The sequence below is a fragment of the Manduca sexta genome, chromosome 16 (assembly GCF_014839805.1).
Source record: "Manduca sexta isolate Smith_Timp_Sample1 chromosome 16, JHU_Msex_v1.0, whole genome shotgun sequence".
Taxonomy (NCBI): Eukaryota; Metazoa; Arthropoda; class Insecta; order Lepidoptera; family Sphingidae; genus Manduca; species Manduca sexta.
Genome location: NC_051130.1, coordinates 11341926 through 11359028, shown reverse-complemented (window position 1 = coordinate 11359028; position 17103 = coordinate 11341926). Strand labels below are relative to the sequence as shown.

At 39.4% G+C, this 17103-nt stretch overlaps 1 protein-coding gene across 1 annotated transcript in view; it reads right to left on the bottom strand.

The window, feature by feature from the left end:
- Positions 1-17103, bottom strand: part of LOC115453886 (oxysterol-binding protein-related protein 9) — a 115364-nt gene that overhangs the window by 6693 nt on the left and 91568 nt on the right. Inside the window, exons 9-13 of the mRNA XM_037439091.1 lie at positions 10851-10954; positions 3489-3595; positions 1506-1591; positions 1005-1188; positions 6-262 (exon numbers count right to left, since the gene is read on the bottom strand). Coding sequence (XP_037294988.1) covers positions 6-262; positions 1005-1188; positions 1506-1591; positions 3489-3595; positions 10851-10954 — 738 coding nt within the window. The remainder of the gene's footprint in view (positions 1-5; positions 263-1004; positions 1189-1505; positions 1592-3488; positions 3596-10850; positions 10955-17103) is intronic.

Sequence of the window (17103 nt, the reverse complement as noted above, 5' to 3'; positions counted from 1 at the left end):
CTCACCTGCCATAACCATTAGGGAATGTCAACGTATACTCCTCTCCAGTATCGAGCAGCGTGACGGTCCCCTTGCCAATGTTGTGCACTCCCACTGACAAGCCGAGGAATTTGCTCTTCGTCCACACCCACGCCTCGAACTGTATGCGTTTGTTAACGTGCTCAGCGTAGAAGGCCGAGATCGGCGGGTGGTGGGAGACTTGTTCCGCCACGAACGAGAGCTGGTCTGCTGTACACCAGGGTACTGGGCCGTCGCCTACTTCCTGTGGGATGAAAGATCACCGTGGCTTCTTATATAATATCAACCCTGTATTATCTGTCCCATTGGTGAGAACGGGTGTCCTCTACATCTGGGAGGGTTTAGTCCACCACGAGAGCCTATTGCGAGTTGGAAGACTTAACCACCTATAGTTTAGTCTACTGGATACTTATTCAGCTTGTAAACTACTCCGAAGTAAAATAAATGTACATACAGTAATTAGTTATGACATTTTTTACTGTTAGAAAAACGATGTAATCCCGGTAATGTTAAGCTAGATCTACTATGTTGGTATCAGGTTTTGACAGAAAATTGGTTCTAAACTATGACTTTACTGTAGTATTTCTCAGAGTTATGATTACAGGGCCCTTATTCTGTATGATAGTGTAAACGCGTAACGCGGCCGTGTCATGTTATCTTCGAGAAATGTGCGTGAAATGGTATTCTGTAAGCCAAATCTCTATAGTCCTAAACATGATGCGTTGTGTTAAGTGCTTGTTACGCACTGTCAAAATAACGTGCGGGATAGAGAATAAGGCCCCAGGTGTAGTAAAGCCCCTTCCTTTCCTCCTTGGAAGTATGGCACGTAATGATGACTATTACATTTTTGGCCAACAGGAGAGTACCACGATATGCGTAAATTGATACTCCATATATTTTGATTCCAGAGCCGCCTTTGTAACAGCAGCAGCAGTGACACTAACACGAATAAAACCAAAGCTAACATTGGCGTAAGATCCACGTACCTTATCATTATTAGCGTTGTTCTCAGGCATGCCGTCCATGTCCCAGTGGCATCTAAACACCTCTCCCAGTATGGGATTGTACGGCTTCTTGCCGACCTGGGACTTGCGGCCGGCGTGGTACGAGCTCAGGTACCACCGTACCACTTGCACCATGCGGTCGCGCGGCGTCGGCTGGTCTACTATCCTGGGAAAAAAATATACAGCGTGTGTCACAAAGTTGGTATCAATTGTAATAATTAAACATAAAGGGTGGTTGACTTCTAGAATTCGATAAGGAAAATTCTATTTAAATCTTTCGAATTTTTAATAGCAATTCGAAAATTTAAATAAAAATATAATAAATACGACGGAAAATGGTGCCACATTCTTATTATTCTTTAAAGAATTGATTGTTTCTTGTTGATGAACAATGTTTGGAGTTAGGACTACACCGCAATTCCAACAGGTACTAGAAAAAAATTGCTCGTTTTTCATACTAAAATAATATAAAATTTGTCTTACTTTACGAATTGGTCGGGGTGCGCGAACGAGTCCGCGTACATTTCTAGGAGCGATCGCCTCTCCAGTATGAATGTGGGGAGCACAACCTGCAACGACAAGACAAAAATCATACGTTATTTGAAAAAATTATACGCGCAGCATCGAACATCCACTCACGAGGTGGACAGATGACCTCATAAAAGTCGCAGGAGGTCGCTGGATGCAGGCCGCTTATTATAATAGGTCGATCTGTATATCTTTGGGGGAGACCCATGTTCAGCAGTGGACATCCTGCGGCTGCTGATGATGATGATGATGAATAATATAAAGCTAGCGTCGCCTAGAGCAATACATGCGCTGAATCGAATCGCATTTGCTTCGCATGTGCGGTGATTTAGTTCAGCGCGCCGCAGCACGTTTCTATTGATCACAGTTTCATAGGAAATGTGCAAGCGAAACAATGCGACTCGATTTGATTCGCCTCGGCGAGCCTGGTCTCTTTTTTTGTTGGGTATCGGACTCCGCAGCCGACACCCGGAGAAACCTGCGAATGGGATACTTGAATGCCCCAGCTTAGCGATTGCTAGGCCCTGGAGGTAAGTTGGGAGGGGTTAGCCGGGAAGGATGTGTGGGTGAAGGATAAGGTAATTCTTAGAATGGGAGGGGGGAGAAGGCCAGTAAATGTTCGCGAACCCTTATAGACCTCAATGTGTATTGGCTACCATGAGGTATATTTGTGTGCCTAGGGCCTGTGCGATAAACATCCCCCTATGCATGGGCGTGCGTTCGGTGTGGAGCCCGAGCACACAAGAATTGCCTCTGGAGAGCCTAGTGACGCCGGCCATCATGGTGTTGCACCTGTTACTGATAGCTCATTTATCGTGGAAGGCTATAAGTTATATAACATCACGCTATGATCAATCGGAGCGGAGCATCAATAAGTTACGCAAGGTAACGCAACAAACAAGTAGGATGAAATTATTACAAAGTCTCGCGCCACATTTGTCTGCCAGTCTGAATGTGATAAACTCAAAAACTAACTTACGGATTTAGATAAAATTTGGTTTGGACATAGAAAGAACAGGAAAGGTACTTTCTGTCCCGGTAAAATATATAGCGGGGCCTTTATCCCGGAAAAGTATTTCACGCGGGTAAAGCCGCGAACAATAGCAAGTAATTTAATAAAACACACCCGGATATAATGCTATTAGGACAATGTTTGCGTATATAAAGATAATATGTTCCATTTATGAGCCGGGGAAATCCCTCCGGACGACCTTTGTCACAGTGCGCAATTAAGACCCGACCCTCGGACCATATTTGGAAATATATAGCTATAAGTATGTATTCTAAATTAGTGATACCTATAGTACGTAGCAGTAGCCCGTTGGATACAATAGGGTACCGGACTCATTTTTGTTCTTTAATATTATCAAATATTTACGTTATAGAAATTATAACACAGAAGGAATTATTAAAATCCGGTAAAAAACCAACAAGTTATAAGTCTTTGAATTTCGGTGGAAGGGGTAAGTAACAAGAAACAAAAAAAGAGATGAAATAACCACATTTGACGTCATCGGGAATTACGACGCGTGCGAAAGAAAGAGATGAAGCGATATCCCCACAACGCGCCCATTTTTGCATATTACAATATTTGTAATATGAATTACTAGCTCATTTTTTAATCAATTTTTATGTAGTATTCGCAAAAGTGCTTTTTTCGTATAATTAACCATTACATATAGAATGATGTTAAAAAATCAAGCATAGGACGGTCCCCTATTCGCTGGCTCACATTTTATTGTTAAAATTAACATATGGCTATTAAAGATTTTTAGTAATCTATACAGCATGGTATATTGAAAGAATTGTAATTGATAACAAACAATTTTTTTAGACATTCCTAGTACTCATTGCAAAAATAACTCTTCGACGGGTGCACTAGAATTACGGGATATTGAAACTAAATAAATGAAAATATTAGCTTGACTATAAACTGACTTTTGTGAGATCCATTCCAATCTTGACCTGCGACAGCAGATGTGTGACCACTGAGCCGTGATTCTCCATCGAGCCGAGGTCGCTGTCTGATTCATCCTCGTACAGGGCTGTCGAAAACAAAATAGCATTTAACACAACTATTACATTACATTCAGGACAGAATTTTAATAAGTACTAACTCTGGTGTATGAGAGAGTTCAGCCTGGTGGTCACTACCACAATTTATATGTCGAAAGGTTCTAGAGTGGCGGCCACGTATAGGCAAGCGAAATGTCTGACGCCCGCCTACAAGGTGGACCGACGACCTGGCTAAGGTCGCAGGAGGTCGCTGGATGCAGGCCGCTTCCAAAAGGTCGACGTGGAGATCCTTGGGTGACGCCTGTGTTCAGCAGTGGATTTCCTGTGGCTGAGATGATGATGATGATAGAAGATAGAGTAAAACCCTGTCGTGTTCTATTTTGAAGGACATTGTAGTCCAGTGTACCTAAGAGCAAGCAAGCAGCTTGCCAATCCAGTTATTAGATTTTATAAAGTACGCTATTACATTCAAAGGCATCTCTTATTGTTTATTTTTTAAACGTGCACTACAAAGTCACCCCACAGCACCTTTAGACCCCACTTGGTCCAATAGAATGTCTAGTATCGAGAATTGACACATTTACGTTTGCCATTATGGCGGATTTGAACACTTTACGACGGAACAACTTGAGTGTTATAGCATTTAAATTCAGCCTATTAAAGACCGAGTAAATTTTTAAATTAAATAACAGACAAGTCTATCTCTTTAGCTTGTAATGAAGCATGTAAATCTAGCTTCATTTGGTAAAGATAGACTTATACTGTTTCGAGCAGAAAATATTTGTACCAACTACAAATATCGTACAACCAGCTAAAGTTAGGTCTTCTTAACTAATCTCAGCATTAAGCTATACCTACATATTACACCAAGCCGGTGAAATCCTATTACAGTCCGGGCCTACATCGGCGCGCTACGGGAATCCTGTTCCACTGGTAATATGCTTACGTCACAACCGGTTAACATCCGCACGCGGCTTCCTTTGAACTCGATGCGGAGTTTCTTCGCAATTTCCGTTGTATTTGATTTTGTTGTGTATGTAGGTACTATGTATACAGTGTCCTTTTGACATTGCGTTACTAATGAAATCACGAACTTATGTTCTTGAAAGTAACACTTACAATAAGCTACTCGATCCGTAGATGTAAAATATAAGAATGTAAATTTGGTACAAAATGAATATCAATAAAATGTAATTTTAGTTTTTAACACTCGAATGCCACTATTACTAAGAGCATTTGTCGGAACAGCAATATTAGACTTTCAGTCAAAAACACGCTCATGTACACGCCATATTCGCACTAAACTAAAAAATTATCAAATAATCAGAAAAGTAAAACCGAGTTTTTTGGGGAACTTATACGTTATTCATGATTTTTGATACAATGTTAACAGAGCTAAAGACGAATATGTGGTTTCATTTATTAACGTAATGTCAATATGACTCATTATATACATCGATATCCATATGAGATTAGACCTCTCGATTGTCAAGTTCTACAAACAGTGGAACACCAGAACTTTTGAGAATAGTACGCTCGTCGTCCAGCTATTAGAAGTTAAGTCTCGACGAGATGATAATTAAGACTACGCTTTGGAGAATCAGATATCTAGACTTGCCAGAATGCCAAGATACATAAGATGAGTTTACTACATCGTATTGATTATTCATTTTGATTTGGACTGGGCCGTGGGCACTGTCCCTAATGTTGCCCTTCAGATCTAATGGAGTATATGGATCGTCTATTGATAATTATGTGTGTTAAGTCTTTATTTGGTTTTAAATGAACACTGACAACTATGTGTTATGATATTACTGTCAAATCGAATCGATTGTTTTATGAATGTTATAAGATCTTGTGGAAGTCTGTGATCATTGTGATACCATCTCATCGGCTAATTTATACTAATATATAAAGCTGTAGAGTTTCATTGTTTGTTTGAACGCGTTAATCTCAGGAAATACTAAACCGATTTTGAATTTTTCTTCACTAATAGGATAGCTACATCAGTCCTGAGTGCTATATACATTTTATCCCGGGAAAAATATAAAGCGGGCCTTTTATTCCGGAAAAAAGGTCCGCGGGCGGAGCGGCGAGCAAGTTACTACAATATAACTAAAATAATTGTTATAATTATTTTTCTTAAATAAGAAATACAAATATATATTGTTTCAAATTACACACTCGGTACGTGCTTAAAAGCGTTTTGGAGATCTACAATGTGTATACATTTGGGGCACGTAAGCGTATCCTTAGATGACGAGCGTTGAGTCACGAACGCGTCACAGTTTAACTTGGGCACGGGAGAGCCGTGAGACATGAATCGACGAAACGCGAACACTGGACATATGTTCATCCTTTTCTTTAGTTTTTAAATAGAGTTGAAATATGTTATTATAGAGACCTGGACGCTTGAGAAAGATGATGCGAAGAATCTTCATTTTACGCGGGAAAAATTCAATTAACGTAATCATCTAGCGTTTATGTAGAAAGAACATTGTAAACCACATTTCATACTCTTTACAAGGAACGCGTTTTCGTTATAAATTTAAAATTATTAATGATATTTTCCAGCGTACAGCGTAAGTCTCGGTGGCGTAGTTGTATTGTGGTACGGCTCCTGTGCTAAAGTCTCGAGTTCCTTGTGGTAGGCAAAGTGATATAGATTTTTTCTACTCAGTATAAGGCTGGAGTCTGAAATTTGTGCCCGATATGGCGATGGGCTCGCCCCCTATCACATCACGGGACGAAATACACACGGCGGAAAGTGGGTGCGCCAGTTGCGCTCCTGTCTACCCTTTCGCGCATAAAAGGCGTGTATATATTTTGACTGTATTTATTAAGAAACAATCATTCTATAAGAATACTGCAGTATATCATAGATATTTTAAAATTAATAAAAAGAGCCTCTAGTAATAGTGCGAAATATTACTTACGATGTTCTTGAAAAGACACGATATATTTGCTATCCTTATGACGTTTTCTCAAACGACCAGACGATTCTTTAATCCTTGGCAATGACCGCACGATTAACGAGTTTTATAAATTTAAATTCAATGTTAATAATTGTTGTTTTGCCATTTCCATTAAAACCTTGCTAATACTAATTCGCACTGCGCGACTTTAATATAAAATAAAATTTTAACAAATTGTAAATATAAGCGGAATACCCTAGTTGGGAGTGGAACGGACTACTGTGACGAACTTTCGCAGGTTCAAAACCCAAGGACACCTTTGACTTTTCTAAAGAAAAGCGTGAATTCTTTTTGCTTTAACGGTGAAAGAAAATATCGTGAGGAAACCGGCATACCTGAGTTCGCTATCAGAATTTTGAGGGTATGTGAAGTCTACCAATCCGCACTAGGCCATCATGAAAGCCTAAGGCCTAAGCCCCGTCAGTAGTAGAGGAGACCTGTACGCGGCAATGGGTCAGTATATAATATAGGGCTGATATAGTTAATTTATAAATTACATAATACCCTGGCCTGCAGTGGAGACCTTAGTGGGGGGCAAACGGGAGAACTTCCTAGAGGCTTGCGCTTGTAAGGAGTCAAGTTGCACTTGTATGGGGTTAATAAATACCCACTATGGTCGGCCATAGCGGCTTTAGTGGGTGGCGAATGGGGCAAGGGCCCAAGGCCTTGCATTGTGACTGGTCTCACGCTTGCAATCTGGTAAAAAGGCCTAGCAAAGATCGGCCACCCAGCGCCTCGCTGCAGCAATTAAAGCAGCCACTGATGGCCAGTAAAATGAGATTGAATGAAAAGATAAGAAAGTGAAGCGATAAAGATTGCGGGAAGTGTATTGGGTTCAGCGTATCTAACATCTAGGTCACGGTAACAGTTAATCACGAAATAGGTATCTCAAATTGATTTAGCATGCTTTTGACATACATTTATACATAGTATCACGCCTCTATCCCATTGCGGTAGGCAGAGACTATGGATTGCCTCTTTGCACGTTTTAGCATACAATATGCTATGCTATATATGTATATAATATGCTTTTGACAATGGAAGAAATAATACTTTCGGATAATCAAGATCGAGGCGTAACACAGAAGTAATATTTACTTATCAATTTAGTTCATACTTTTCAATTTATTATTCACTAACTGATGATCGTTGTTCTGCACGCGTGAAACACATTGCCCGAAAAAAAACCGCACGTTTTCTTACTGAAATAAATAGCCTATATGGTTATCTACGACTTTGTCTATCCGTGTGGCAAATATTATCAAAATTGTTACGCATATCTAATATATGGAAAGCGTTACGCATGCATCGCCCAATAAACACAAGAAGCTACACGTGGTGCACCGTCAGTAGAGCGTGACCACCATTGAAGTCAATCGGAGGGCACATGAAACCGTCGTAGCAACCACGCCGCATTCTTGGTCTAACAACGATCAATTATCAACCTATTTTATTTAGTTATAATTTTTTGTAATGTCCATTTAAAATTAAATTTCTTTTATTTTAATTTTTGTTTTGTTTTGCAACCTCCGGCTGTGAACTTCGTAATTAAATCAATAATTCAGCACTTTAAGCGCTATTGACTCTCAAACATACAAACATCATTAAAACTTCCTCTTATATTAGTAATATTTCTTATTCCGCAACCTAGGGGAACCCGAGATATTAATATCATAATTCCACGTCATCAAAACATTTGCGTTTCGTAGCCACGCATTTCGTGTTCCCCGCGATGGCGAAACGACATGCCCCGTGTCACGTAGAGTGTTAATTTCCTTTGTGTTTATGCGTGACGATTATTTCTTTTGAAACTAACTTCAGTCCTTTAATATAGTTTTATGTTACAATATAATACAGATTTTACATGATTTGAACAACGAATTTCTTCTGTTTACTGCAAGGACTAATTAATTGCAAAAAATACCAGTAGGTATATTGCGATGGCTCCAAAGTAAACTATCGTATCTGGAAATATTACTACATTAAAATTTTAGCGTTTCGTTATCTAGGTACTGTTTATTACCAAACCCATTTATTTCAAAAGTAAAAAAGGTAAAAAAACACTTCATTAAAAATTATTTACTAACTTTTTTTAATGGGTTTTATTAGAACAATACCTACACAACGAAACAGTAAAAAAGGGAATATAGCTTTTTTTTCAGATAAAACAGTTTATTTAGGAATCATCGTTGGATGAACAAGGATTCAAAATTCACAAATTTTATCTATGTGCGTGTACAGTTAATAAATAACAATGTTGATGAACAAGGCATCGCTTCTTTTGACGACGTCCACAATTATGCCGGCCTAATTAACTGGATGTGTACACTCTACAGGCTGAACCTGTAATGCAAGTCGCCGGAACGAACCAGAATACCTGTTTTTTTCAACACGTTTATTGTTGTTGCTATCCAAAAACGAAGTGTACTTTATATATTACGATATGATTTTATTAACAGAATAATCAAACATGCAAATCAATTTATTGAGGACATAATAAACCTTCATCATCATCATCATCATCGGCCCTGTATAATATACTGTTTCACTGTTGAGCACGGGCCTTCTCTACTACTGAGAGGGATTGGTAGACTTCACACACCCTCGAAAATCCTGTAGAGAACTTCTGCAGGTTTCCTCACGATGTTTTTCTTCATCGTTAAAGCAAGCGATAATTCGCAAAGAATAGATAGTCAGATATTCCTTTCTGTTACGAAAAATGCCATCTTCCAGGCAACTTTTTACTGCTGTTGTGCGACTTCGTTCAAGATTTGCCAAGTTTAAATGGTTGTTATGTGAAATCTTTATTGTGTTTAATATCTTTTATTTCTGTAGATGTTTCTGTCTTATTTATTGATTCGGATTACCAGTAGATAATGCACAGCAACACATAATAATAATAATAATATCAGCCCTGTATTATATACTTGCCCACTGCTGAGCACGGGCCTCCTCTACTACTGAGAGGGATTAGGCCTTAGTCCACCACGCTGGCCTAGTGCGGATTGGTAGACTTCACACATCTTCGAAATTCCTATAGAGAACAGGTGTGCAGGTTTTCTCACGATGTTTTCCTTCACCGTTAAAGCGAACGATAAATTCACAAAGAATACATACATGATTTTTTTTTAGAAAAGTCAGAGGTGTGTGCCTTTGGGATTTGAACCTGCGGACATTCGTCTTGGCAGTCCGTTCCACACCCAACTGGGCTACAACACATACAAGCAAAAAAGACGTATACAACATTAGCTAAGTTCTGTTCTCCTCAAGTAGGCAACTACATGTATGTATTTTGTCAAAGAGACTTGCGTGGTGCTTTCTTTCCCTGTTTATTACTAACTTATGCTTGGTTTTAGAAGCATAGAGTGGTTATAGAAAAGGCTAGAAATATTTGAGCATTAGCAATATCCTCAGGAATAAGGATGATACAGTTTATTAATTGTTTTATTGGTGGGCAGATTACAGACAAAGTTATGGTAAGTGACAGCTATGGGCATATTCTAATATTAGAATACTTAAATTAAAGCCTTACTTAATTTTTTGGTTATTTGACTACTTTTGGGTCTTTACGTTTATCAAATATTTACCTAATATAAATTATAATAGAATGATATTATCAAAATCGACAAAAAATCAACAAGCCTTAGAATTATTATACGTGTTCAGGGAAAATCACTCGCCTACTATTTGTTACCTTAGTGCTATCAAATTTTTCATCTTCGACCATAAGGTGTCTCCAAAAGAGTTGGTATTAGGATATCTATATCCACCCAGATAGTGACCCCCGTACACAAGTAGTAAAACCCGCCAGTGTCTCACGTATATGCGTTGCGTTCCGGAATCAGCCTGTAGGTACCTATATTCAAATAGGCCTGCATAACTGTGTCGACTAGTGAGGAACATTCATCTCTCGTCAGTCGACACTCTCTGAATGCAACTGCTTCTGCTATACCGGTAAAAAAATAAGCTCTTGACGAATAATGATTGCTCACGGTCATGTCCATCACTGGGCAGTTAGATTAGATAATTATCACTACCCGAGATGAACGGTAGCGTGGAAGGTTGGCTTCATGCTGCCTTTGACGCAGAGAGCATCTTTCACTTGCGCGGGGGCTTCTGAGCCCCCCCCCCCATACGAGATGGGTCGCACCAGGAGCCACCGCGCAGGGGCGGCTGCGGACGACAACTTAAGACACTTCCGTCAGAGGAAGCCCACAGCCCCTCCTAATGCGCCGAAGAGGGCCACCGCGGAGTTTTAGTTGACACGCCGTGCGTTGTATATAGGGTTAGGGAAAAAAAAATCACATACCGTCATAGTCGATCTCTCCGTCCCTGGTGCGCGGCAGGTCGACGGCGGCGGGCTGCGCCGAGTCCTGCTCGGCCGCACCCTCCGCCGGACAGTTGCGGCTGGCGCTGTAACAAAACATTTACAATTGTGATTGATTTCTTTATTGATTCCTTCCTGACCGAATTTCGGCCATGGCGGAAATTCTCAACGGAGATCAACCAAGTTATGCAGATTATATTATAGTACACAAGTGTGTGTGCAGTACAATGGTGCAAACTCTGTTCCACTTCATAGTTCGGTGAGACGGTGATTCAATATGACCGGAGAGATATCAGGCGCAGGACCAACGGCTTTACGTGCTTTCCGAGGCACAGGGGTATCACACTACCAACTTTCTGACTCCGAGCTACGACTGAGTTATTTTTTAATATTTATAATTTTTCCATCTAAAATTTACAATTGTACTATTATACTGTATATAAAACCTCGTTTTCGTCTTCAAAGAATTAGGTAGGCGTAACTGGAGCAATATTTTGACGTGTTTATATATCCATCCCATGATGTGATGAGCGAGGTGGCGTGCCGTGCAAGGATCTCCTTTAGTAGTGAGTTATAGAGGTTGTACACACTGGCCTATTGCGGGTTGATACACTTCATATAACTGCGAAATTATTAGATAGAATTCTTAGTTAGATGATAGTGTTTTTTATCGTTTGGCGCGAACAGTAATTGACAAAGAATACATGTATGTAACTTCAAAAAAACAAGGATTTGCGGGTTTTGAACTTAATACCGTCTAAGCAATCCGTTCCATTACTAACTATTCTATCGCAGTGCCCTATACTATTTAAACATTAAACCATGACATATACATCTAAGTTTTTCCATAATTTCGCATTGGACATAAACACTGCGTATTATGTGCTTTATTTTATAAATCAGATGACTCAACCAAAACAGGTCTTGTTACCGAAACGGTCGCAAACCACTTCCATGTAGTCAGTTTGCCTTGTTTAATATTAAGCCGAACACGAATGCAAAATATGGCGAGGAAAATTTTTTTTTCTGCCTGGAGATTTGATTTTAAAATTATACTTATTTATTGCAGCGCAATGCATCGATAAGGAAATGTATGAGACAAAAAATGGTTTAAATGGTTTTCAATACATATAGTATTAATGCAAAAGCAACTGTCTTTTACGTTTTCACAACTTAACCACTAAACCGATTTCGATGAAATTTCGTATGGAAGTAGTGTGACTCTGGGAAGAACAAAGGTTTGTCCTGTGGTTGCATATAGCGGATCGTTTACGGGAAACACTAACGCGGGAGAAGCAGCATGCAAAAGCTAGTATACAAAATATAAGTTTCTTTTTCGCTCATTTCTCTCGCAGTACCAGATCGAGATGATTCCGCATACCTAGAGGATATAGTATATAATAAAGATTGCTTTGCATTTTTAGACCCAAGATTTCTACGCTCGGATTTATAATAAGCTATGTTTAGAGCATAGCACATTATTGTAAATTTAACGCGTACTGAACCCCTTAGAAACTTACTCATTGAATATTTTGTTGGTAGTATTTAAAATTATTATATATAGTAACCATTGGTATAATGACCTCTGGTAATTTTTTTCTTAAATCATAAGCACATACTTTTATGTACATGGGTAGGCATAATTAGTATACTAAGCAGCAGCGTAGCTACCGCCGTATCAGTTGTATCAGTGATCTGGTGTAGTGTGTGTAGTTAGTATATAAGTCATGTAATGTATTAGTGAGTATAATGAGTGCAGTTGAAAAAAGAACCTGAAAGCAACAACATTCCATTACATGGTGATCTTGCCAGTCGCGTCCGCGCAGCTCCGTGCTAGCGCGCGACGTGCAGTTACACGACGTACACTACACCGGGGCCTCCGAGTTTTAGGGCCCCTCTTGGCCCATACCTACGTTAAACTAAGCGGGCGCCCAAAAGTTCGCACTGCTCTGAAGAGCCCCCAACAAATATAGACACAGGGCCCCTCTTTGGCAAGCTACGCTACTGATACTAGGCCCAATTAATATTCGCGCAATGTTGCTATTTGATTACGTTTTATTGGACTGTTACGGTGGCATAATTGTATTGTGCGCGGTAAGACATCTGCTCTGAGACTCCGGGTTCAAATCCCCGATCAGGAAATTAAATTAGGTTTTTTGCTCAGTATTAGCCCGGAGTCCGTAAAGTCCGATGAATATGGGTGCTTTGGTTGTACATCTGCCTACCCTTTGGGGATGAAGGTGTGATGTGGATTTGTTTTATTTTCGTTCGTATAAAGGTATATGTTGCTAGTTATCTAAATACATGCAAAGGTTGGGGAAAAAATTGCGATTTGCGTTAAGACTGCCATTAGTACTTCCTTGTTCCTAATCTCTATTGTATATTTACTTTCCTACACGACATGCAGTCTTACTTATAAATTTGTTTTAGCGTTAAGAGGTGGTTAAGAATTGCTTAAACAGCTGTCATAAACATCACCGGTTCCTAGTTTAAACCTTATTAAGAGGCAAGATGGCGGGTTTTGACTTACAGCTGATCGAGTAAATTTGTGTTTTAACGAAGCATAGCTTTGCGAAATTTTTAATAGTAAGACTGTTAGTGTACAATGAAGATTTTAAATATATAATATATTTGTAGTAAGTGACATGCCCACTGAATATTTTGTGCTCCAGATAGCCTAGTGTAAAGCGAGTTTGATTCCCAGTTGTATTAAAACAACAGCCATTCGTGACTAACAATGAAGCGTCCGGCTTACACCCGCCGCACTCTGTTTGAACATAGAACGTTACAAACTTCACGCCTATCCGCCATTTTCAATAAACGATCGCTATTCTTTTGTCGAACCATTGCAAATATGAACCAATCAGAATAACGTATTTTTTGCTTGTTTACTAATGACTTATTTTGATTGGTCGATTCTCGAGATCGTATAAATTAAATTTAGAATTGTTTGTTAAAGCGGCTGCATATTAAGGATAAGATAAGCGGAGCTTATATATTAAACCGAAAAAATTTACTCGCTACACCAGCGTACCGTCAGACAATTTCTCACACCGTCACATGACGTCATTCTGGTGGTACAAAAAATATGGAGAAGCACTAAGAAATCGAACCCAGGACCTCACCAATCTCACACAACACAGTCACTTGCCCAAGTTAAATAAGAAACATATCCACAAACAACACACGAAGCCTTTTACATGTGCCCATATGCTTATTAATGAGAATCGATCGACCCTAATTAGGAATCCGATAATGTTATGGAGCAAGGTTAACAAAAGGCCTAGATCTAGTGTTTTAATTAGGTTTATTTGGGGATTTGTGGGGCGAGGACGTGGGGAGCATGCTCAACATAGATTTACATAATACAAATTAGAGATTAATCCCAAAAGAAATCTGTGATAAGATGTTTTTATTGGTAACTAGCGACCCGCCCCGGCTTCGCACGGGTGCAATATTTATGCACTATTTAATGGATGTTATTATATATATAAACCTTCCTCTTGAATCACTCTATCTATTAAAAAAAAAACCGCATCAAAATCCGTTGCGTAGTTTTAAAGATTTAAGCACACATAGGGACAGAGAAAGCGACCTTGTTTTATACTATGTAGTGATTTCAAATGGTAGCGCCTCTTCAGTGTCTAGATTTCTTTATAATTAGATCGGATAGGTACTATTTAGTTATTAGTAAGATACATTCTACCTACAATATCGTAGAAAAGTTATATCGAAAAACCATATAGATATAAACAGTATGTAACTAGGGTGTTGAGCGATTTTATTACCTCATAGCGTTAAAATAAAAGTGATAATCTACGTACATTTCACGAAGTTTATATAAATAACGCTTTGTGAAAATGTATTGTAGTGTGAACAAGGTCGAGTCCTTGAACTTATAACTCCATCGACTTACAAATGTATTTTAAATTATATGGTATAAACCTTGGAACTACTTTTGTAGGGGAAAGGGGTTTGATTTGCATAGACAACCGGGATTAACAAGCTAACATTTCACATTGTTTTTTAGTTGTATTTGAATGAAGAGACGTCCAGTGGCGAAAGGAGAAATTTTCCGAAAAGGAACTACACACCATATAGGAACTAATATGAAAAAAGACGGTCTGCAAATCGTTTTAATCATAATTAGATTCTATACATCCAAAGGGAAGCCGGCAGGTATCAGGTTGTACGTACCTTTCGCTACTGGAGACTAGTATGCCGCTCGCCTGACGGTAAGAGATATGACCGCCCTTAACAGTAGCAACACTATACAGAATTTTTAATAACAAAGTATTGTGTGGCACTCTCACACGCTCATCACCCTAAGATACATCTTAAGTTACAGCGACAATATATAGAATTTTTAATAACAAAGTACTGTGTAGCACTTTCATACGCTCATCAGCCTAAGATACGTCTTAAGTTATGACTTAATACATGTAACTTAGTTTCACTCCGAAACGCGATACCACTTGAGACGCTCTTATATTAAAAACAGCATCTTAAGATAGTCGCTACTTAATGAACTCATATTAACATCAGCCCAATGATGGACGAAGCCGCGAGCAAAAGCTAGTAGACTATATAGCGGTAGAATTTCCTTGCGGGTAAAGATTGATTAGTGCTTCCAGAGCTTCACCATTCGGAGTCATACGATGCGTGTCACTGCCGATTCTGGCTTATAGGAGCTGCTGTTGTTGGTTCGTGAGTGAAACAGTCTCATACTCCTTAAAACAATTTTACTGATTGAAACCTAAACGACGCATAAATGTTTTGTTCCTTTGCTCAAAATTCGTCAATGTTTACCCTTTGTACTCTATTGTCTCAACCCTTCACAAGAGAAGCAGTGACCTTTAGTATACTTTTGATACAACGCACTTCTACTTGACCGTGACCTTTTGACAAATCATCTAGCAATTCTACCTATACACACGCCTTTTATCCCCGAAGGGGTAGGCAAGGGCGCCACTATTGTATACACTTCCCGTCATGAGGATTCCGTCCCATGATGTGATAGGGAGCGAGCATATCGCCATATCGGTCACAAATTTCAGGGCTGATACTGAGTAGAAAAATCTAACACCACTTTGCCCGATCCGGAGATCGAACCCGACTTTAACTGCAGTCGCAATGTAATACAACTACGTCATTAAGGCAATCTATTCAATTCAACCCTTACAAAAAGCCGTTTGCACTGCGGTATTCTTCGATTAGTGCCGACCAAGGATATAAATCACACGTCCATTTCGCTTTCATCGGAGTATCACACGAATGCCACGTATGCCTTATCGTGGAAGGTCGCTGTATTGTTACAAACGTTCAGGGTTGCCAGAATACGTAGTTGGCCTTGAGGAATTCGTGCAGTCTTGAAGAATGTACTGTGAAGTATTGTTACAAAGATTAATGTTCTGTGGAAACAGACAACCAGGTGTAGTGTCTCTTTTCTCTAGGTCATCATCATCATCATCAGCCCTGTATTATATACTGTCCCACTGTTGGGCACGGGCCTCCTCTACTACTGAGAGGGATTTCTCTAGGTCAGTTGGTTGATATTTTGTATATCTAGCAGCGGCATGATTACTTCATCTCCCTTACACTTTTCTGGGTTTAAAGAAATTTTATTCTCAAAAAGACAAGACTAGTCACTTACATGGGAATACTTTCTAATTCTTTAGGAGTAGATACAATATTGATCGGTATTCGCACGAAGATGTTCTTCCAACACATTCATCGTAATGACTAACTTAAACTTTTCAACCCGTATACACTTAAAGGATATATTATAATAATTCTTAGTCTATTCTGAGTCTCATTTGTGATAAATTACTTAACATCCAGAAGACCCAATAGGTATTAAGGCCTTGAAGATGCTTGGTCAGCGAAATTTACATATTTAAGAATATCCTAGACCAGTTTTTCCCAGTGAGGGAAAACGCTTTATTGCCACCACCACTGGAGGGTAAGTGGAAGGTTATATTGGTTTCATTGTTCTAACGGTCCTATATCAATTCGAGGGGGTATAGTAATGTGCGAACTGGCAGTGGGCCCCACTCTCTTACACTATAAACATCGCATTAGTATTAACTATTATGGTGTTATAATATATGTATAAATAAATAAATGAGTAGATCGGTTTCATCCACGAAGACGCACCCCACTATTCTCCCTACTCGCTTAGTGTGCGTGAGTAGTATGAGTGCACACGCACACTACGGTGGATAGCGTCGACGCT